At 41.3% G+C, this 24,094-nt stretch overlaps 2 protein-coding genes across 9 annotated transcripts in view; one reads left to right on the plus strand and one right to left on the minus strand.

Moving 5' to 3' along the window:
• The window catches only part of LOC6035079 (tolloid-like protein 2), a 331,983-nt gene extending 308,687 nt beyond the window's left edge, over positions 1-23,296 (minus strand). For 7 of the 8 annotated variants that reach the window (XR_005277617.1, XR_005277619.1, XM_038256540.1 and 4 more), the window contains exon 1: positions 22,773-23,296. The gene's annotated coding sequence lies outside the window, so the exon portion shown is untranslated. Of the gene's footprint in view, positions 1-22,669; positions 22,687-22,772 lie in introns of those variants that run through there. The other variant, XM_038256531.1, reaches the window with a different exon arrangement.
• On the plus strand, positions 14,349-19,218 carry LOC119769517. Its single transcript, XM_038262309.1, has 3 exons — positions 14,349-14,480; positions 14,531-16,144; positions 16,222-19,218. Exons 1-3 carry the CDS (start codon positions 14,349-14,351, stop codon positions 19,216-19,218), a joined length of 4,743 nt encoding a protein of 1,580 aa, XP_038118237.1.
• Positions 23,297-24,094: the final 798 nt, after the last annotated feature.

Here is a 24,094-nt window from a genome sequence, read left to right on the forward strand (position 1 = left end):
TTTTCATATGTTTTAGGGGACCAAATCCCGCAACTTATGAGCAATCGAGAAGTATGGTCAAAAATGTTTCCGCCGAGTTATGAATTTAAAAAAATAAGGATAAAAAACAAGAAATTGTATACATAAAATTTTTAACCTCATTTTTTGTGTAAATTTAAATTTACAATTGATTTTTTGATAAAGAATATTTGCAACTTTTCGTTTTTTTTAATAGTGCCCAGAAGTGACAATTTCTAGATATTTTTTTTTAAATTAAAAAAACGCACTTTTTTAAACAATTGATTGTAAAAATAGTATGACGATAAATTTAACGTCAAATACGCAAGGGTTTTGGAGTTGATATGTTTATCAAACAATTAATGTATAAACAATATTTTTTTGAATAATTTTTGAGTGTTTTCTATACATAAGTCAATTTCGCACAACTTTCTAGAACAAAGCTAATTGTTTTACCCACATGCTGACGAGATACAGGCTTGGGATCAAGTGTCCCGGGGGATCAAGTCTCCCCACTCTGCCCTACATACATTCTTTCTGTGAGACTTGATCTTGTTGAACAAAAATGTATATCTTCTTAGGAATTTGTAACATTTTTGCCTTCCTCACTGAGGTAAGGCTATAATCCTGCTCTAAAAATGAACTTTTTATTAAAAGCTCAAAGACCCACCTTCATGTATACATATCGACTCAGAATCGAAAACTGAACAAATGTCTGTGTGTGTGTATGTGTGTGTGTATGTGTGTGTGTATGTGTGTGTGTATGTGTGTGTGTATGTGTGTGTATGTATGTATGTGACTAAAATTCTCACTGAGTTTTCTCAGCACTGGCTGAACCGATTTTGATCAAACCAGTTGCAATCGACTTGGTTTAGGGTCCCATACATCGCTATTGAATTGTTTGAAGTTTCGATAACTAGTTCAAAAGTTATGTATAAAAATGTGTTTTCACATATATCCGGATCTCATTTTAATGCATGTAAACGATGTCCGGATCCATCATCCGACCCATCGTTGGTTAGGTAATTGAAAGACCTATCCAACGAGTCCTCAACATTGAAGATCTGGCAACCCTGTCTCGAGTTATGACCACTTAAGTGATATTTATGTACTTTTTTGAAGCCGGATCTCACTTAAATGCATGTAAACGATGTCCGGATCCATCATCCAACCCATCGTTGGTTAGGAAATTGAAAGACCTTTCCAACGAGTCCACAACATTGAAGATCTGGCAACCCTGTCTCGAGTTATGACCACTTAAGTGATATTTATGTACTTTTTTGAAGCCGGATCTCACTTAAATGTATGTAAACGATGTCCGGATCCATCATCCGACCCATCGTTGGTCAGGTAATTGAAAGACCTTTCCAACGAGTCCACAACATTGAAGATCTGGCAACCCTGTCTCGAGTTATGACCACCTAAGAGATATTTATGTACTTTTTTGAAGCCGGATCTCACTTAATTGTATGTACACGATGTCTGGATCCAACATCCAACCCATCGTTGGTTAGGTAATTGAAAATCCTTACCAACGAGTCCACAACATTGAAGATCTGGCAACCCTTTCTCGAGTTATGACCACTTAAGTGACATTTATGTACTTTTTTGAAGCCGGATCTCATTTAAATGTATGTAAACGATGTCCGGATCCATCATCCGACCCATCGTTGGTCAGGTAATTGAAAGACCTTTCCAACGAGTCCACAACATTGAAGATCTGGCAACCCTGTCTCGAGTTATGACCACCTAAGAGATATTTATGTACTTTTTTGAAGCCGGATCTCACTTAAATGTATGTAAACGATGTTCGGATCCATCGTCTGACCCATCGTAGATTAGGTTATTAGAAGACCTTTCAAACGAGTCCACAACTTTGAATATCTGGCAACCCTGTCTCGAGTTAAGACCACTTATGTGATATTTATGTACTTTTATGAAGCCGGATCTCACTTAAATGTATGTAAACGATGTCTGGATCCAACATCCGACCCATCGTTGGTTAGGTAATTGAAAGACCTTTCCAACGAGTCCAGTATTTTTCTAGATCTAAAAAAATAGCTGAAATATTTGTCCAAACCACGCATTTTACCCATTGTTGGTAAAAAGTGAGGAAGGCATCAACCACATAGGTGGATTAAGTTAGTTTTTAAGCTTATTTTCGCATTTTTTTAAATTTTCATCAAGTTTGTATTTTATGACCCCATTAAGCCAAATTTGAATAATTGATTGTTTCAAAAATGACTACCCGAGCAGACGGTAATAACTTTGAAATATTTTTTTTTGGTATTTGGAAATACTAAGCCAATAACATTTATGTTATTTATAACAAGATTTTTTATTCGTCGTTATGAATTATTTGTTATTGGATTGTTACTGTAATAACAGACTTATAACAATTTAAGTTATTCTTCGAACAAATCTTTGTTATTATTTTTTGTTATTTTAACAACTAATCCGATCATCTCAATAACAGTTGGAGGTATTCTTCCATAACAAAAAATGTTATTCCCAAGTTGTTTTGGCTTTCAACCAATATCAGACCGATAAAAAATTTTGTTATGATAACATAAACTGTTATTGAACACTTATGCAAAAATTGATTTTGCAAGAATATTCCATAACACTTTTTGTTATTTTAACGGTAGTTGTTATTGAAATGGCATGAATTTAGTTATTACCGTCTGTTTGGGAAAAGATTTGTTCGAAGAATAACTAAAACTGTTGTTAGTCTGTTATCATAATAACAATCCAATAACAAAAAATCATAACGACGAATAACAAATCTTGTTATAAATAAAATGAAATGTTATTGTCCTACTATTTTCAAATATCAAAAAATGTTATTCCCAAGTTATTTCCGTCTGCTCGGGTTGTGAAGAAATAAACCATCATTATTAACCCTCTACTGCCCAATTTTTTTCGTTTATTTTTTTTTCCCGTGTTCAGGAGGTCATTGTGAGCCATTTTTTTTTTCAACGAAAAACTTTACTCCTCTTGTTTTTTGTTTTGTGTTTCCTGATAAATTTTCAATTTTTTAATTTGCATTTATCTTGTTTAGTTCACCTTTGTTTTTGATAGTATTTGGCCTGTTCTACCACCTCCTATTAATTCATTTTGCCTATCAAATTGTTGCATGCTTTTACAGTCACTTTTTCAATTTTTCGATTGTTTTTTTCACATTTTCTGCTTTAAAATGGCACCATTATCATTTAAATTGTAAAAATATGCGTAGAGGCATAGTCTTAAAAGCACAGCCAAAGTTGACCCCTAAAAATACATTTTAAAAAACATTGGGAAAGTCACGGGACTGTATGGGCGTAGCCTTGGAGCACAGTGTGGAAATTTCCGTTCTTAGATATTTTTGGTTGTACCGGGCAGCAATCAAATTGTCTAAGAATATTGAATTGACCATTGTGGCACCCCCTACAGCGTGGTGCAGACCCGTAATGCTATGCTATGCTATGCTATTTTAAAAAAACATTGGGAAAGTCACATTAAACAAGTTAAAATTCCAACCCTGAAATTTTCTAAAATTTTAAGAGTTCCTCTTTCCAATGCTTTTTAAGATCAAAAATTGGATGAAAAATGGATTTTTCGCGATTTTATAATTTGGGTTGTAGCCATTGAAACTCACAATATGAAAAGATATTTGGCCAATTGAACGGGTTTTTAGGAACATGATTTGAAGAATAATATACAACAACTTTGGGATCAATTAACGCCTACAACTCAATGAGTTTTCCAAACAATTAGGAACGCTTCCTAAAAAATAACACATATTTGTTTCACTTTTGAAAAAATGAAACTTGAAACTACAAGCTATGGTATCAACATTTGATTGATAAAAAAGTTTGAAGCCGCATTTTACACCAGAATTGACTCAAAAAAACACAATTTACGATGTTTTTCAAAACCGTATATTGGAATTTAAAAAAATCTATACATTTTTAGCAAGCTCAAATAACGTCATAATTCGAAATCCGGACACTTAATAGCATATCATTTTTGTTATAGCTGGCAAAAAAAACATGTAATAAGTTGGAAATGTAGAAATATCATCAGGATGTAATATAAACAGTCAGTGTTAAGAGAATGCTTGCAAAATATGTCTTTTCTAACAATTTTTCAGCACAATTTGAAAATTAAAATGACTTTTTGTGCCCCGAAGCCCGGACACTGATAAAGGCTGATTCGAATTCCGGACACTCGATTTTGCTAATGAATTGCACAAATTTGGACAAAAATGTTGGTGAATGGCATTCTTTAGGTCTCAAACAAGCTGCTAACACCAAAACCATCAATATTTTATATTGAAAATGTGCTTGAATTTAAGTAAATCAAAACTATAAATTTCTGCTTTTCCGTTGCTTCCGACGCCTATGAAATATTTCAGTGAAATGTTTCGCATTTTTGGTAATCTTATAATTTTAATTTATTCAATTGCTTTGACATTAAACTACAGCGTTCAAACAAACTTTAAATGAAAGTTGGCGTTATAATTTCATCAAATAACACAGTTTGAAAATTCACAATGCGAACTTATATCCAAATCATTGATAAAACAAGATGAGGTGTCCGGGTTTCGAAGCGTCCGAGAATTCGAATCATGACGTTATGCTCGAAATGGTTATCAACGCAGGAGAATCAATTTAAAATTATTTTCAGATGATTTGACATTAGCAACTGTGCTAATTTTGAGTCAAATCGGTTAAGGGTTAAGGGTTGCTTTTTTACGTTGAAGTTTGCATGGAAAAAATCGAAAAAATGTATGGGGAAAAACAAAAGTTTCAAAATTCCGCCAAAAGGTGGCGTTAAATGTGTCGGATCTATGTCAAGTCGACGTCGTCGTGCTATCTCGTCGCACCCGCCATTTCGACGTTCCGAGAAAACGCGTTTTAATGTTTGACCTTGAATAAACAAAAACGAAAGCCGCAATGCAAACAAAAACAAACACGTTTTGTTTGGCTGACCATTCTGTGCATTGTCCCGAAGTTTGGTTAAAGTTGGTTGCTGGAGTCCCGAGTTATAATCAGGGCTGCGGAGTCGGGTCATATTTCAAACGACTCCGACTCCGACTCCGACTCCGGCTTTCTCAGACTAGCCGACTCTGACTCCGACTCCGGCTCCGGCTTTCAACAAATGGTTGGCTCCGACTCCGACTCCGACTCCAGCTTTCAACAAATAGTTGGCTCCGACTCCGACTCCACATATTTTTAAATGTTTCAAAAGTTAGTCAACTATTATTAGTTAATTATTTTTAAAACATTGATAAATAAGATTATTTAAATACTCTCTAAGCGTCATGTTTTTCTCAAGAAAAATAAGTTCGAATCACAAAACAAAATAAAAGTTTCTAGGTTACAAGTTTTATACGTTATGGAAATGGAAATCGAAAAATATCTTCAGTTTTAGAGGCATTTTGAGAAGAACAGTTTTGTAAATAAATTTGGAATTATTTGCCTAACCTCAAATTTGCAAATAATGTATTCAAAGCTAATAAATTTGAATATTAAATTGTTACTTTTGAATGAATAATTAAAAGAAACCTGGCCTTAATGATCTATCGAACATTAAAATTCAATTTGCTCTTTTTCAGGCTGACATTTATAAGAAGCACAGTGACAGGCACCTTGTTTTTAAATTACAATTTTAAACGAAACATTTCTTTTGTTTTTTTTTTACATGGACATCACGCCATGGCGGAAGGAGTTTATTATTGCAAATCAATGTATCTGAACAATTTCTTCGTGCAAGGACGCTTAAGAGGTCCTTTTCAAATATCTGTGACATAGAAAATATTTTACCGTGGAATTTTTTAATTTATTTTAATTTTAAAAATTAATATACATTAAAAAGGAGGCGCACGATACTTCGTGAATCTTCACCTGAAACGAAGCTTTATGAATGATCTTGCGCCTCCATCAAAACATATGAAAAAACTTAAAATATAATAAATACAAATTTCCACAAGTAAAATATTTTCTAGGTCACAAGTATTTCATTTTTTAAGGTACATTGATTTACAATGATAATCCCCTTCCGTCATATTGGCGTGGGACATACAGTATGAGAAAACTCTTACGGGTTGATAATTTTTTGATTTCGTTTTTTTTAATAATATTTTGAAAAATAATTTAAAATCCTAGATTTTCTTTTTATTAGTAAATTTTTGTACTGAAGTCTTGAGATTTGTTCAGCGATAATTTGCAATGATATCAAAATAGTTGACCGAAAATCAACATCAACATCAACATTCAATGATTATTTCAAAATTAGTTACAATTTCTTTTGATATTTTTTGTTAGTTTCAATTATTTTAAATGCAACACTTTGATTTTCTTGTACTCAGTTATAAACAAAATGCGCATGTTGAGTTCCAAGTAAGAGATTGTTATTATCGTTGATTATTTGTTACAAAAGTTAAACTGTCATTGACTCTTTTTCGATTTCCAAAAACAGTAATTACTTTTTGTAATCTTTTTATGTACCTCGTAATTTTTTTCCTAAAAATGATTTAACTTAAAACCTCCAAGACATTCGCTATGGGGGTAAAAGATGACTGTGTGTGTTCTTTTTTCAGAAAGAACTGGATGAAATTTGGTCAAATTTGAATTGGAAGGGCACATAAATATAGGCAAAAGAAAGCAGTCAAGAATCAATTAGATATGTCTGACTACATAACCAATATTTTTATAAAAAAATTTAATTATGATCCTACATATTTGGGTAAGAGGTTATCATTTAGTGATTATAGTGAAATAACACAATTAGAGCTTTCCAATAACAATAAAAAGCTTCAAAAACATAATGGCATCTAATAAATCTCTTTAAAAAAATGAAAAAATGGCGACGCATTGCATGCGACGTAAAAAATAATTAAAAACATAAGAAGTTTTGTAAATCAAGCTATTGTATAGTAAATACTGAACAATAAAAAAAACATATTTTTTGTTGAATTTAAAATAACTCCGACTCCGACTCCGGGTTATCAGAAATCTTCGGCTCCGACTCCGACTCCGACTCCAGCTCTTAAAATTTAGCCGACTCCGGCTCCGACTCCGACTCCAGCTGTTCCAGTTTTGACGACTCCGACTCCGACTCCAGGTCCCCAAAAAGACCCGACTCCACCGACTCCGGCTCCTACTCCGACTCCGACTCCACAGCCCTGGTTATAATTACAAATGTTTACGGTAGTCTGACTTGTACGTGCGTCAAACGCATCCTGACCTGAAATCCCTTTGGCCAATTGTCACACTTACATCGATTTTCAGGGAGTGACAAGATAGCACAACAAGATTGAAACTACTTTCATATGTAAAGTGACAAAAATGCACGGAGTTTTTTCGGTTTTTGGTGAATATCTCAGGATTGAAATCGAATTTTGGGGATCTGTGAAGGTCAAAAGGTGAGGCATTGTGAGCTGCACAAAATGGCGTTCTTAACTCAATTGGGCCCAAAATGCACGTACGACAAGTTAGCACGATGGCGACGAAGTGTGAGATTCTTATGTAAAATGTAATGACAAACAACTTTGTCGAAGACCGCACAACGGTACGAGTTAACCAGATTTTTTTATTGTCACCCTATTCTACATCTATTTCTGTATGAGTTTTAAAGTTTTTTTGAAAAAAAATTTTTCGCCCCCTTATTTTTTGGGTAGATTTTAAAGAGGGGGTAGGTGACATACAATTTGAAAAAAAATGCAATGGCTTGAAAAAAAAGTCAATCAGTCTCTTAATTGATTTTTTTATGTTTTTAATACAAATTAACCCCATTTTCAAATACATTTTTAAAAACATTGGCAAAGTCAGAACAAGTCAGAACAAAGTGTAGAACAAGCTACATTTCCAATCCTAATTTTTTTGAGGACCATCAATTGGTTGAAAAGTTGATATTTGGCACAGAGACGGGGTAAAATCGCATTTGGCAAAGAATCGTGATTTTTTTTCAATAAAAAACGATGCGTAATCGATTAGCACCCACGACACGTGTCGTCTAACTCAATTCTGCATCGCAAACACTTCCAGGAAAACACACACACACACACACACACACACACACTTTTTTCCTTGATAATTTTCACGTACATCCCTTCTTCCCAGCACGACGCCGAAGTTTACTTTCACTTCTGTTACGATTCCCGGAATCCGAAGCTCAAACGGAGCGAGGAAACTTTTGATCGACGAAACTTCAAAATTAATGACACTCTCACTTCTTTTTCTTGTTGCTCATCATTCTGGTGGCAACGCACGGAACATGATAGGCGTGACATTTCAACAGAAAAGTTTAGCGAAAAAAAAAGTATAGTTTTGCCCTTTTCCCAAAATCCTCACTTTTGCGTTCATCAATCAATTTGGGGTTGGGTTAGTATGAGTGTGAGAAGAAACACGTTTTAGTATAAATTTAGTATAAATTAAATTTTTCAAAACCAGAACGTTACAAAATCTGAATCTGACATTCCGACAAATGGGACCAAATCGTTGTCCGTAACGGATTTTGCTGTCAAAAATAGACCATCCAAAAGTAACACACACACACACACACACACACACACACACCTCCTTCATCACTAAGTTTGTCCCACAAGCTGCAAACACCAACAGCAGCAGCATAAGCAGTGATGCAACCGGAGGGAAAACCCCCGTTGCCAAAAAGAAAAGCCACATCTTTTCCAAGAGGGATTTCCGCCCATCAAATGGCTCAAAAAACGGACAAATCTTTTTATACCCACACTTTGCCACACACACATTTCCGTCTTCCTGCTCTCTGCCAGTGGGATGTGAGTTCGTGTGTTTGAGTGTGCCAGCGGCAGCAAAAAAAAAACAGAAAACTTTCCCAAAAAGGAAATGGTGTCACGGACAGGAAATCGACCTGTCAAATTGTGACTAATAGTTCCATCGCGGGTGAAGCTGGAGTGTGAATTTTTCATCCCCGGCGACAAATCCCCCGTGTTTGGGAAACATATAGTTGGGATGGAAGTGGCGGTTTAAAGGTTTAAATGTATGAGGTATGAGATTTTCAACCAACGTGTCCACGTGGTTTATGGATGGTCCCTTAAAACGACCTACAATTTATTTTTACCCCTTAAAAACCTTATTTTATTCAACTTTCTCGAAACATCGTCCCAAATGAGTTTATTATGACGTTTTGTGATACCGTCGTCAGGGGTGACATTGGGTCTGGGGTTGAGATTGGATCATACAAAATGCTGAAATTTGTATGACCCAATCTTACCCCCTTAAACCCAATGTCACCCCTGATGACGGCCCAAGTAACAATTTACGTTTTAAATCTCTCTTGAAGTATATTTCGGGATTCCTTAAGAAAATTCGAGTTAAAAGCTATTTTATCCTGAAGACAGCAGTTGAAGCTGCATTAAGTGTAAAATGGACCATTTTAGGAGGTTAGCAAGAGCAGGATTTATTTCAAAACGAAGCTGCTTCGACGTTGATTTTTTGGGTCTAGCTCATTTCCCCGAATCAACCACATCCCCGAATGCCATTTCTCGAAATTGACACTTACGCTAATTGCCGTTTTTTTTTTTTGTATTTTAGATTTCCCGAATTTTCATATTCTCTAATCATCATTTTCGCTAATGCCATTTCCCATGACTTTCACTACCTTTAACCGTTATTTTCTTTCTCAATTTCACTGAACAGCTTTTTGTTGATTAAGTGAAGAAAGAATGAAAAAAATATTTTTTTTTGATTAACATTTGTATTTATGAGCAATTCTCTACCAAAACTGGAAATGGATTTTATTTGTATTTTTTGATTTGGCTCAAACTTTGTGGGGGCCTTCCCTATGACCAAATTAACTATTTTGTGTGATTGGTTCATCCATACAATTTTGGCTGCTGTCCATACAAAAATGGTATGTAAATATTCAAACAGCTGTAACTTTTGAGTGAATTTGGTGTCTTCGGCAAAGTTGTAGGTATTGTTGAGGACTTTTGGGAAAAAATAGGTACACGGAAAAAAAGAATTGCAGATTTTTTAATCAACTTTTCTTTCACTAAAACTCAATTTCCCAAAATATGTATGTTTTGATTTTCGAGATTTTTTAATATGTTTTAGGGGACAAAAATCCGCAACTTTTGAGCTATAGAGAAACATGGTTGAAAAATCTGCCACCAAGTTATGAATTTTTGAAAAAATAGTGATTTTTGGAAAAAATCGAAGTTTCATGCAAAAACAAGTTTGACATAATTTTTTAATGCAAAATTGAATTTGCAATCGAAAAGTACTCAAAAGATTTTTTGATAAAGGGCTTTGTTTTCAAGATATAGCCACCGAAAGTTTGATTTTAGCGAAAAATTGTGCAGTTTTTCAACTTTTAAAAATAGTGACCATAAGTGACTATTTCTAAACATATATTTTTTGAGAGGTTCAAAAAATTTGCTATGAAATTGTCTAAGAGACATCATAGTTCGTGGAGACATCTCGAGCGTATCGGACGTGTTTAAAGGGAGCTGGTCAAAATAGTGAAAAAGTGCAGATATTGTGTTCTGGGCTTTGTTCCACAGAACAATGGAACCTAGAAGAGAAGCAACGATCAAGATCCACTTTGGACCTCAAGGTCAAAAGCCAACCGATGGAGAAATATTCAATTTCTTCAAACGGAAACAATGGAGCGCAGCAGATTTGAGCGCGATGTACCGCGAAAATTACAGCGTTTTCGTTCGGTTCCAATCAGTCATTCTAATGCGCAAAGCTTTGGAAAAACTTGGCCCACAGGAAACATTTACTTACGCGGATGGAGGAACGGCAAGAGTAAACATATTCGAAGCTTCAGGAGCATTCAAATATGTACGGATTTTTGGGTTGCCTCCAGAGGTCGAGGAAAGCCACATTGCGGAAGCAATGAGCAGGTATGGAAAAGTTCATCAGCAGGTGAGGGAACGATTTTCCGAGGATACAGGTTTTCCTATTTGGAATGGAGTTAGAGGGTTGCTAATGGAGGTTATGTCTGACATTCCGGCCAAGCTTCGCATTCAGCAAGTGGATTCCCGGATTTACTATGACGGATTGATCAACAAATGTTTTAAGTGTGGAGAATCGGGTCATCAGAAAGCAGGATGTCCAAGGAAAAAGGAAAGTGTTAACAACACACCAGGAACAGCAATCTCGTTTGCGAAAGTCTTATTGAAGAGTACAGTCGAATCAGCGGAGCAGGTAGAAGCGAACGGGAAGGGATCTAATTCTGTTGACAAGAAAGTGGTAGTGGATAAAAGAAAACAAGTAGCGCAGTTAACCTCAGAAAGAAACCCAAATGAATCTGAAAAAGGAAAAAGTGACGTTTTGATGAAAAAGATTAAACTAGGACAGTTAGCTATACCGCCATACAAAGGGAAGAAGAAAGCCGAAGACTATCACAGAAGATCTCGATCAAGATCACCTATAAGAGAATCATGCACAGATGATGAAAGCTGGTGAAGAGTTATGTAAATGTATCGTTTTTTTAAATAAATAAATAATAAAAAAAACAGAAAAAAAAAAAAAAAAAAAAGATTGGACCTCGGGATGCTGAGATAGAGCCGCTTTAAGAAAAAGAAACACGAAAATTGAAGTTTTCTTAATCTCACCAAAATAACCCACCATTTTCTAATGACCATATCTCAGAAAATAATGGTCCGATTTTCAATTTTATATTGGCGTAATATTCAATGTTTGGCCCTTTTAAAATGTTAGTCTTGATTTAAATTTTTTGGGAAATTGAGTTTTAGTGAAAAAAAAAGTTGATAAAAAAATCTGCAATTTTTTTCTTCCGTGTACCTATTTTTTCTCAAAAGTTCTCAACCTACAACTTTGCCAAAACCTACAACTTTACCGAAGACACCAAATTGATCAGAAAATTCAGTCAAATGTTACAGCTGTTTGAATATTTACATACCATTTTTGTATGGACAGCAGCCAAATTGTATGGAGACTTGTATGGGTGAACCAATGACGCAAAATAGCTTATTTGGTCATAGGGAAGGCCCCCACAAAGTTTAAGTCAAATAAAAAAATAAAAATGGTTGAAATCGGCCGATTTCGTACAGAGTTGCTCTTATTTTTGTAGAATTTAATTTTACCATTAAAAAACAAAGAAATAAATGCTGACGAAATTAAAAATCAATTTTGCATTAATTTAAAAAAATATGAAATATAACTATTTTTCTTAGCAAAAAAATATGTCAATGCTTAGAAATTATGGAAACTTATGACAAACAACTGGACAGGTGTATAATGCATTTCAATACACTTTTTTTTATTCGAATGTTGAAACCTGTTATTTTTTTTATTTTTTTATTTTTTGGTCAAAGTCGAGGGACGTAAACTTTACAAAATATTTTCAAAGGCCTTAATTGATTTTGACGAAATTTTGATCGGCCGTTGCATGTTGAAAAATTATACTTAATTATTTTTTTTTCAATTTTGAGGAAGGTTTTTTTTCTTTTTTCGTTGTAGTTAACGAAATTAAATCCAAGCCAAATCAGCTAATTTCGATCACGTATTTTATTATGTATTTTACGAATCTGAGAAAGTTTTTTGCTTACACCAGGGGTGACCAAAGTATGGCCCGCGGGCCAAACGTGGCCCGCAAGGCCATATTTTGTGGCCCGTGGAGCCATTTTGAATGATCATGTAAAATGGCTCTTTGACGCATCTTTAAATTATTTTATGATTCCTAAAAAATAACCTTGATTTTTATGACTTTTTTGTGAAAATTTTAAGATTTTGTGAATATAAAACTTATTGTATAATCGGGATCAAAGTATGGGAGAACCATACTTCGAACCCGATTATATGAAACAAATATTGTGTTAAAAATCTATCTTACCGTAACTATCTATCGTAACACGTTTAAATGTGATCAAAAAGAGTAAATTATGTCAAATATTTTTGGGAGTGAGTTATAGAACTCTTGAATTTGATCAAAGCAAGGACCTGTAAAACTTATTTTGCACTTAGATCCTTCCACCTCGTGATTTGAACTCATAACGTGTGGGATTACGAATTTGAGTACCTTACTTCTGATTGAGGCAGAATGAAATTTATGAAAACTTTATTGAATTTTGGGAAATATTTTTTTCTTAAGCAGCAATTTATTATTTAGATTGCTCATGATTTAAAAATAAATTACACACTTTAACAAAGTTTGTGTCACCCCTTCTAAAAAATATTTAAAAGATCAATTTAAATACAACCTTAGAAATTTCAAGATATTTGTGAAATCACGATTGTTGAGGTACGAAAGTTGCAATGAAAAGCAGATTAATAATTGTTGAAGATGTAACTTAAGAATTGTAAATAGTACGGTTAAGGGGAACATTGGGTTACTTAAAATTAGTTAATTTAGAATTTGTAAATATCTACCTAATAACCTAAACATAAATGTAAATTTGTGCCAACACGATCTGAAAGTGATCTAAAGCCGATCACACACATGCAATACACACATCGTACAGCAGATCGCTGTACAGCTCGAAGCTCTATAGGGAGAAGAATTGTACTTAGAGTATCAGTTCGGAATAAACGATCACCGCGTACACACCAGTTTGTGCCCTTACACGCCGCGTTCTCTCTCGGAATAAAGTTTGTTGACCCGCAACACTTTTTTCTTTGCTGTGTCGAACGGTTCGATCGCGCGTGAATTCGCTAAGTGCCCTAGAAATCGGGACTTAGCCGATTTGGAGGCAAATCGCTTTGCTCTTGGGGATTGTGGCGCATCTTGACCGACCTGGCGAAAGGTGGCAAGAGCGGCCAGCGCTGAAGATTTGTGGTCTGCGGACGAAGAAGGGCTTGTGGCGACCCAAGCCCTCGGTCACCGTGGATAGACCGTGTGTGTGTGCGTGTGCTTAACCGGTGCTACACAAGGTGTAGCAAGGAAAGCCCTTCGATCCCGGCACCGTTCGCTCTGTGCTGAACATTAGTGGTCCTTCGAGCCGGATCGAAGGCCATACGGACCGGGAAGTGCGCGCATTGGGTGATTACGGGCCACGCGGCCGTCCGAGCTACTGTCCCGCGGATCGGGATCGGGATCGGCGCCATCGCGCTGGGAGGTTGTACCAAGACGGGTACACCTCGTTCGTCGTGTGTGTGGGACATACCGTACGCGGTATCGTGCGCGCGCGCGCGTGGAATTACGGTCACGCGTGCCAGTGTCGTTGTGGTAGAAATACCAGGTCGCGCGCGAGTGTTACAGGTCGTTCTGCTGTTGCTGAGCAGTATCTGTGGTGGTGCTGCTGCTGTTGAAGAGGTGCTTGACCTGCGCTGCGGGTGATTGACCTGTAAGCGTCGTTTGCTGGAACGAGATCGTCGCGGGAGAAGACATCTTTGCTGGTAGCTGTTCAAGCCGTCGAGATGCCGCCTAAGGAAGCGACCAAAGTTCTGGCCGAGCGGTTGGCCAAGCGCAAGGGGATTCTCGCGCTGCGTGACAACATCGAGAAGTTTGTGAGCAAGTTCAACGGCGAGCTGGACATGTGCCAAGTGTCAGTGCGACTCGATTCCTGGATCAGCTGAAGAACGACTTCCTGGACGTGCAGAACAACATCGAGAAGTTGGATGAGCCGAACAATCTGGACGCGAACATTGCTCAGCGGGTCGACTTCGAGCAGCGCTACTGTGACATCAAGGGATTTTTGCTCTCCAAGCGACCTGTCGATCTCAACCAAACATTGGAGATGTCTACGATGTCTCACTCGCACTCGCACAATTTCCACCTGCGTCTCCCGAAGATCGAATTGCCGCAGTTCGACGGAGACTACTCACGCTGGTTGTCCTTCCGGGACACTTTTGTGTCGATGATCCATGCCAACTCGGACATACCAACTGTAGCCAAGCTGCAGTACCTGCTGCAGTCGTTGGGACCGACAGCCAAGAAGCCTTACGAATCCGTCGATATCAAGGCTGACAACTACTTCACGACGTGGTCAGCGATACTCAAGCGGTACGACGACAAGCGTCACCTGAAGCGACAGCTGTTCAGAGGTTTGTACGATTTGCCAGCAGTGCCAGAGGAGTGTGCGTCTGCGATCCACAACTTGGCTGATGACTTCCAACGCCACGTGAAGGCGCTCGAGAAGTTGGACGAACTTGTGCAGCATTGGGACACGCCGCTGGTAAACATGCTGTCGTACAAGTTGGATCAAGCGACGTTGCGAGCGTGGGAGGAGAAGAATAGCGAGAAGGCCGACGTTAAGTACGACGACATGATCGAGTTCTTGTACCAACGGGTACGCGTTTTGGAAGCTAGCGGATCGGAGTCCAAGCAGTCGGCATCGGCAAAGGTGACCGGTTCCTCATCGAAACAATCTCGGCCGAGGTTCGTTGCCAACGCTGCCTCTTCCTCCAGCTCGAACGGTTCGTGCTTGCTTGGGTGTTCGGAGAACCATCATCTACGCAGATGTCCAGTGTTTCTTGGGAAGGATGTGCAGCAACGCCGAGACCTGGTTGCGCAGAAACGGCTGTGCTGGAACTGTCTCTCGGCTGGCCACCCGGCCAGGAAGTGTGGGTCCAAGTTCTCGTGCCAAACTTGTAAGCAGAAACACCATTCACTTGTGCACGTCTCGTCTCCGACGAGGGTTTCATCGACTCCTGCTGTGACTTCCGTCACAATTGATCAACCGTCCAACACCGCGTCGGCGAACGCGGCCCCGGTAGGCTCAAGTTCTACCACTCCACAAGTCAGCATGGCAGTGCAAACTGCATACAACACGGTTCTGCTGGAGACGGTTGTGGTGAATGTGGTTGACGATCACGGCAAGAAGCACAAGGCGCGAGCGTTGCTGGACTCAGCTTCGATGTCAAACTTCATGTCGGGTCAGCTGGCAAAGAACCTCTACAATCGGCCGATCAAGGTGGACGTCGCAGTAGCTGGGATTGGAGTTTCAACACAACGAGTTCGCAGCGCAATCACAGCCGCGATCGAGTCCAGGAACACAACGTTTTCTACGAAGCTGGAGTTCCTGATCCTGAGGCAGCCTTCTGCAGAGCTGCCAACCGTGCCGATAGACGTGTCGACATGGAAACTTCCGGATATTGTGCTGGCAGATCAACGCTTCAACGTACCTGAACCGATCGACCTGGTGATCGGCAGTGAATCGTTCTGGGAACTGCACACTGGGCGGAAGATCTCGCTTGGAGCAGGTCTTCCATGGGTAGTTGAAACGCACTTTGGTTGGGCGGTATCTGGCACCGCATCCGCTGAAACTACCTGCATCCCCGCATCTGTCAGCTTTCAGCTGTGAACGATCGTCTGGAGGCTGCAATCCAGAGATTCTGGGAAGTTGAGACGATCCCGGAAGGCCCCGCTCACTCTGTCGACGAGAATCGCTGCGAGGAGTTCTTCGCCAAGACGACCACCCGTAACGCTACAGGAAGGTACGTGGTTCGTCTTCCCCTGACCGATAACCCTGAAATCGTCCTGGGGGATTCCAAGACCATCGCAGAGCGCCGCTTTCTCGGCCTGGAACGTCGATTGGATCGAGATCCTGCGACGAAGGAGGCCTACCACAAGTTTATGCACGAGTATCTGTCGCTGGGCCACATGGAGTTGGTGGACGGACCTGTGGACTACCGGAGGCCACACTGCTACTTGCCGCACCACCCTGTCTTCAAACAATCAAGCACAACGACGAAGGTCAGGGTCGTCTTCGACGCGTCGTGCAAGACGTCGTCCGGCTACTCGGTGAATGAAAAGATGCTCGTTGGACTGGTCGTTCAACCGGACCTGCTGTCGACGCTGCTGAAGTTCCGGTTTCAAGCGGTCGCACTGGTGGCGGACGTCGAAAAGATGTACCGTCAAGTGCTCGTGCATCCTGACGATCGGCCTCTGCAGCGGATTGTTTGGCGATTCAACCCGACGGATCCCATCTCGACCTACGAATTGCGGACGGTCACCTACGGCACGGCAAGCGCTCCCTTTCTGGCAACCAGAACGCTCGCTCAGATCGCGCAAGACAACAAAGAACTCCACCCGGACGCTGCTGAAGCTGTTGCACGAGATTTCTACGTCGACGACTTGATCTCTGGTGCGCCGGACGTGGAAACGGCGATCAAACTGCGCCGCGAGATATCTACGATGCTTGCTGCTGCTGGTTTTCCGCTCAAGAAGTGGGCGTCTAACGCCCCTGAAGTGCTACGAGACATTCCACCCGAGGATCTTGCACTTCTGCCGGTTTACGACCTGCAAGATGGTCAAACTGTAACCACACTCGGCATCGTTTGGGACCCACAGACAGACACCCTCTGTTTCCGGGTCCAACTACCACCCCCTGCGTCGGTGCTCTCAAAGCGCAAAGTGATGTCTTACATCGCACAGATTTGGGACCCGTTTGGACTGGTTGGTCCAACAACATTGAAGGCGAAGCTGTTTATGCAGCGCTTGTGGGCGCTCAAACACAAAGGAGAAGCCTGCGCGTGGGACACCCCGCTCCCACTCAAGATCCAGCTGGAATGGAAGGAGTTCCACATGCTGCTGCACATGCTCAGCCAGGTCAAGGTTCCGCGGTTCGTCTCTACGCCTGGCGCCACTATCCAGTTGCATTTTTTCTCCGACGCGTCGGAAAAGGCTTACGGCGCCTGCTGTTACGTCCGAGCTGCGGCCGCCAACGGAGTTACCACTCGTCTGCTGTCCTCGAAGTCCAAGGTCGCGTCGCTGTCGTCCCATGACTCGATCAACAAATTGGAGCTAAATGGTGGCCGGCTCTCTACGCAGCTGTACAAGAAAGTCAAGAAAGCCCTGAACCTGTCTGATGCCGTTCCAGTCTTCTTCTGGACAGATTCGCTTACGGTTCTTCACTGGTTGAACTCTCTGCCCAGCCGTTGGAAGACGTACGTCGCGAATAGGGTGTCCCAAATCCAGCTGTGCACTAGCCGCCATGTCTGGGGACACGTACCCGGCGTCGACAATCCCGCCGACTACATCTCTCGAGGACTGAGCCCGCTGGAACTGCTCGATTGTCTGTGTTGGTGGTTTGGGCCCCTTTGGCTGAAGCAAAACCCGGACTACTGGCCAAAAACTGTGTTGACAGCCGCAGACGCTTCAGCTGTAACCAAGGAAGAACGCAAGGTGCCGATCGTTGCGATGACCACCGTCGAGGCTGATTTCAGCAACCGTGTTTTCAGCTTGACCTCGAGCTTTCCTAAGCTCCGTCGCGACATCGCATTCTGCCAGCGCTTTCTTTCCAAGCTTCGTGAACGCTCGGTGCAACGGCGCGATGCACCTGAACAGTACGCCCTGCTTACTGTTGGAAAAGTAACAACCCCTCTATCGGTTACGCCGCTCTCTACGCACGAACTCCAACACGCTGAATTCTCGCTGGTGCGCCTAGCGCAGCAAGAACACTACGCTGAGGAGATTTCTGACCTCTCTGGAGGTGAACGCGTGGCCATTTTCGTTTGCTTTTCGACCAAGGCGGTCCACATCGAGCTGGTGAGCGATTTATCCACACCAGCATTCATCGCAGCTCTACGTCGACTGGTCGCCCGCAGAGGACAGGTTGTCGAGTTGAATTCTGACAACGCGACCGCCTTCAAGGGTGCTGCGAATGCACTGCACCGTGTGTACCAGATGCTGAAGGTCGAACAAGTCGATCGGAATGAGATTTTCACCTGGTGCGCAGAGAACGGGATTCGCTGGAAATTCATCCCACCACGCGCGCCGCACTTCGGCGGACTGTGGGAGGCGGCGGTCAAATCCGCCAAAACACACCTACTCAAGACGATGGGCACCACTAGTGCCAACTACGAGGACATGCTCACACTGCTGGCGCAGATAGAGATGTGCCTCAACTCTCGCCCACTCACGCCCATGCCGGACGACCCGGCAGACGCTGAAGTCCTGACCCCGGGACATTTTCTCGTCGGGAGCAACCTCCAAGCCGTTCCGGAAATGGACCTGAAGGAGATTCCAGACAACCGCCTCAACAACTGGGAGCTGACGCAGAAACGAGTCCAGCAAATCTGGGCACGCTGGTACCCCGAGTATCTGCAGCAGCTGCAGTCACGTGCGACGAAAGGTTGCAACCCACCTGTCGCCGTCGAGGTCGGCAGAGTCGTCATCATCAAGGAAGACAACGTTCCGCCTGCAAGCTGGCCCCTCGGAAAAATCGTGAAGCTGCACCCGGGAAAAGACGGCATCGTTCGGGTCGTGACCCTGAAGACAGCAGCGGCCAAGGAAGTCGTACGTGCTGTCGCCCGCATCGCTCTCCTGCCAACACCAAGCCAATGATCATCATCAAAGTCCAGGTAGAGCAACCCATTGTGGGAGATCTTGCTCGATGCGCACCTGCGCATAGTCCAGGTAATTATGTTTCCAATAATCCACATCAACCCGTTCGATCTACCTGGTCTTTCTTTTTCCGGTTTGGCGAGGATGAGCAGTCGAGGCAGAGCGAGACAACTCGCACCAAATCCAGGTAGAGCAACCCACTTGGGAGAACTTGCTCGATGCGCACCTGCGCAGTGTACAGGTAATTGCGGTTCCAATAACCCACACTCGCAAGTTTGATCTACCTGGTCTTTCTGTCTTTCTCGGTGGCGAGGACAAACGCTGAGGCTGAACGAGCCTTGCTGCACTTCACCTGCATCGGAGCATCCCACACCTGTTTGCTGCACCAACGAAACAGTGCAATTTTGAATTAGGAAAATGCTAGAGTAGGGAAGTGTGATTAGAAATTAAGTAGTTTTAGTTGAAATGCTGCCACATTTCAAGGTGGCCGGAATGTTGAAGATGTAACTTAAGAATTGTAAATAGTACGGTTAAGGGGAACATTGGGTTACTTAAAATTAGTTAATTTAGAATTTGTAAATATCTACCTAATAACCTAAACATAAATGTAAATTTGTGCCAACACGATCTGAAAGTGATCTAAAGCCGATCACACACATGCAATACACACATCGTACAGCAGATCGCTGTACAGCTCGAAGCTCTATAGGGAGAAGAATTGTACTTAGAGTATCAGTTCGGAATAAACGATCACCGCGTACACACCAGTTTGTGCCCTTACACGCCGCGTTCTCTCTCGGAATAAAGTTTGTTGACCCGCAACACTTTTTTCTTTGCTGTGTCCGAACGGTTCGATCGCGCGTGAATTCGCTAAGTGCCCTAGAAATCGGGACTTAGCCGATTTGGAGGCAAATCGCTTTGCTCTTGGGGATTGTGGCGCATCTTGACCGACCTGGCGAAAGGTGGCAAGAGCGGCCAGCGCTGAAGATTTGTGGTCTGCGGACGAAGAAGGGCTTGTGGCGACCCAAGCCCTCGGTCACCGTGGATAGACCGTGTGTGTGTGCGTGTGCTTAACCGGTGCTACACAAGGTGTAGCAAGGAAAGCCCTTCGATCCCGGCACCGTTCGCTCTGTGCTGAACAATAATATTTAAGTTGATACTTTTTTTTTGATTTTCTGATTTTAATAAAATTGAACCAATTGAGGCTTTGTTGTACAAAACTGTGTAATTGTTTTTTTTTTGTTTCCTAATATTTAAATGACGAAAATGTTTTTAAAATACCTGAAAATTTTAAAATAAAACTTCAGTTTATAGCGTTTTTTCAGTTCTATAAATAGAAATTTAAAAAAAGATCATGTTTTTTCTCATTTGGCCCACAATTTTATAAAAAACTAAACTATTGGCACTACGCCCCCCGGGGCATGGCCTTCCTCTAACGTGGGATTTCTGCTCCAGCGCCTCTGACGAGACAGGAGAAACCGGGACCGACGTTTTACTTCACCATCCGATAGAAGCTCAGTGGATAAGGCGGGAATCGAACCCGCGTCTCATAGCATCATCGGGATCGGCAGCCGAAGCCGCTACCCCTGCGCCACTAGACCCACGGCCCTCAATTTTATGTGAGCTGCAAATTTGGCCCGCCATTCAAAAACTTTGAGCACCCCTGGCTTACACAATAAAATTAATACTAGATCAGATCAAATTATGCAGGCTTAGAAAAATAAAATTAGCTAACAATTTATAGCTGAGTTTATCATGATTGAGCATTTACTTCTGTGCATTTATCTGAAAAATAAATTGAAAAAAAACCTGCTATCATTATCGGTTTTATGAAATCTGAGAAAATATTCAGCCAACTAAACTCCTGAAATGAATTTTCAATTGAAAAATAGAACATAAATAACTGTGTTTCTGAATTTAACCATATTTTGGTCTCCAATTGCAATTATAAAATCAAAACTCATGATTGAAAATTAATATCAATTTATGAAAATGGCTCTGAAGGCAAGTTACCTGCAATGAAACATTCCAAAACATTGTGTTTTACTAGAAAAGTATTGAGTTTCGTAGAGTGTCTCATTGTTCCTGCCAAGTGCGTTTACAACGAGACAGTTGAATAACTTTGCCTGTTACGTAAGATCGATCTCATTTTTTGGTCAATACTAAAACACTTTTATAGATAGAAAATGTAACAAAAAGATTATTATAAAAATACAAAAATCACTGAAAGTTAAAAACTCAAAGTGTCTCACATCGATGACTACTCTACCCCACATACAAAATTTAAATTCAAAATACTGGCTTGGGATGCTTGACCAAAAGTGCCTACATTAAATTAAGCTCAGTACACCCGTAAATTCCAACGCAGCAATGGACGTTGAACAGTCAAATTTAATATACTCTTATACATCAATTTGAAAAGGCTTATTCCAGTAAAGCCTTAAAAATTCTGCGGTAAAATCATGTTTATTGAAGTAAATTTCAAAACAATCGTAAAACGCAATACACTTTGTTAATTGTTCGCGCAAAATTTGCCAACTGTACGACAATTGTGTGCAAATATTCGGCAGGCAGGCAGGGCGAAATTCCATCGCACAAAATTCGCCAGTCCACACCACACCACGTTCAATATTGACAACACCCCATTGTCGCAATGCTTAATGTCCCTCTGTCCTTGTGTCCAACGTCGACACACAGACATCCCTCCCCACAAGTTTCGGTGTGATTACGATGTTGGGAAAACACAAACACAACCGCACAAAAAGGGAGCAGCTGTCTCGCCGTTTTTGATTGTAGTTTTGCTGAGTTTTTCTTTGTGTGTGTGTTTTGAGGTTAAATAATTCAAATTTAATATTAGAATCAAAAGTTTTTTTGCTTTTGTTCAATTTTTTAAAATTGGTTTCTTGATAAATTTATTACGCTGGAAAACCCAAGCAGAATTTCCATTTTCTCCCCTCGGAAAGGGTGGAAAACCGATCCTTGTGAGAGGGGAGGCTGCGATCTGTCATCTCTCAACACAATTCTCTCGCTCACGCGTGCAAATCTCTCTCACCTCGCGTAACGCCGTAACGTAGTGTGCGTGTGTCACACACGCGCTCTCTCTCTCTATCTCTCGCTCTCGCTGTTGGTTTCTCTCTCCCGATCTGGCAAAAGTGGCCCAAATCCGGCCACCCTCTTCCGTCTCGCTCGTACACGGTTCACGCCTTCTTTTGGATTTCTTGGAGATGAGATTTTCTTTTGATGCGAAAATCTGCCTGTATTATGAAACTTTTTGAAGGGATTCTTTAACTTTTTTTTCTTTCTCTTTTTTGATGAATTGTGGAAAAGACACTTTTTGACGGGGATTTTTTCACGAGAATTCGTTGACGGTGATTTTGGGGCGTCTTCCTGTTTTGAAAAAAAATGCGATTTTCCTCTGGGTTTTACACCCAAAATACACACACACACTTACATGTTGAACACTTTTTGGAGGAAAAGATTCGTTCAGCCCAAATATCTCGTGAAAAAGCTTCTCCGTTTCAACCGCAGAGGGATTCCGGATTCTGGGTCCTTACCCAAAATCAACGGCTTCCGCTGGATCTCCGGAACTCCGTAAACACAGACACACACGCGCGCACGCACACACACACTTTAGTAACAACCGCCGCCCATCATCGCTGGACCTCCAACAGATTTTCCGATTTTCCTTCACCACCACCACCTTGGGGCTGGAATTTTTTCCAACCCCAAATCGATTGTTTTCCGACGACAAAAAAAAAGGAATCCGTAACGTGATCCGGAACCGTGTTATCTTCGTGGCGAGGTCCCCAAACCGTCCTTCTTCTTCTCCCCTCTCCGCGCGCCGTCTGCACTTAATCCAAAAAAAAATCCGACAGCACCGGGTGGAACCCGTATCCGAAACGTCCTCCGCGGGGAACCACAGTCCTGCTCCAACCTTCGGAGTCCACACACGCGCGGCGCACACACACACGCACGCACGCACGCACCAAAAATCTTCTGGCTTCTGGCTCGCGGATCCGCGCGACGACGGGGCGACGACGACTTGTGCTCTCCACTGCTGGAACTGCAATTCTGACTTGGCCAGCCGTGCCGTGCCACGGTCTCTGCTTGGGATATACACTTGCGAGGACCTTCGGCAAACACGGCGTAACGCCTCGTAACGGTGAGAGGGAGAGAAAGTGGGTGAGAAAATGTCGCCTCCACCCACCCCTTCTGAGACGGGCTCGCGCAAGTTTTGGTGAGGAAAATCTCTGTTTTGAGTTGGGCAGGATGGTCCTTTTTGGGGTGGAAAGGTATTGTGATTGAATAGTAAATAAAAGGTTGCAGACTCCTCGTGTTTACATTCCAATCTAAGCCCCATAAGGCTTTCTAGGCCCACTGAAAAAAATATAATTTAACCCAAAAATGACACACTTCACGTCACAGTGTCCTGATGCAAAATTTTTTTTTTTAATCATAACTTATTTTTATTAGGTCCTTTCAGGTGCTACGACCAGGTTGGGACTGAGGATCGGCTTAAAATCTAATATATAATAATACACTAAAACCCCCGATTACGCTCAGGCGTTACGCTTTGTATTTCGTCGATTTCTCTGAAACGACGCAACCTTTTTGCAATCTTTTTAAAGCAATTTATACGTCTTGTGCAGATCTACAAATTGATTTCAAAAGAATGTAGAAACATTTCACTGTTTTCGAGAAATCAACCTAACAAAAAGCGTAACGCCTGAGCGTAATCGGGGGTTTTAGTGTAGTAAAATAAACCTCCTTACAATCCATACTTGGAGATCATGTAACTGACGAGGGTTACTTGGTCCAAGCGGGTCTTGCAGGTCTTGAACCTGCCGATGAATTCGGAGAAAATGCCCCACAGCTC

This window comes from Culex quinquefasciatus, chromosome 1, assembly GCF_015732765.1.
Source record: "Culex quinquefasciatus strain JHB chromosome 1, VPISU_Cqui_1.0_pri_paternal, whole genome shotgun sequence".
Lineage (NCBI taxonomy): Eukaryota > Metazoa > Arthropoda > Insecta > Diptera > Culicidae > Culex > Culex quinquefasciatus.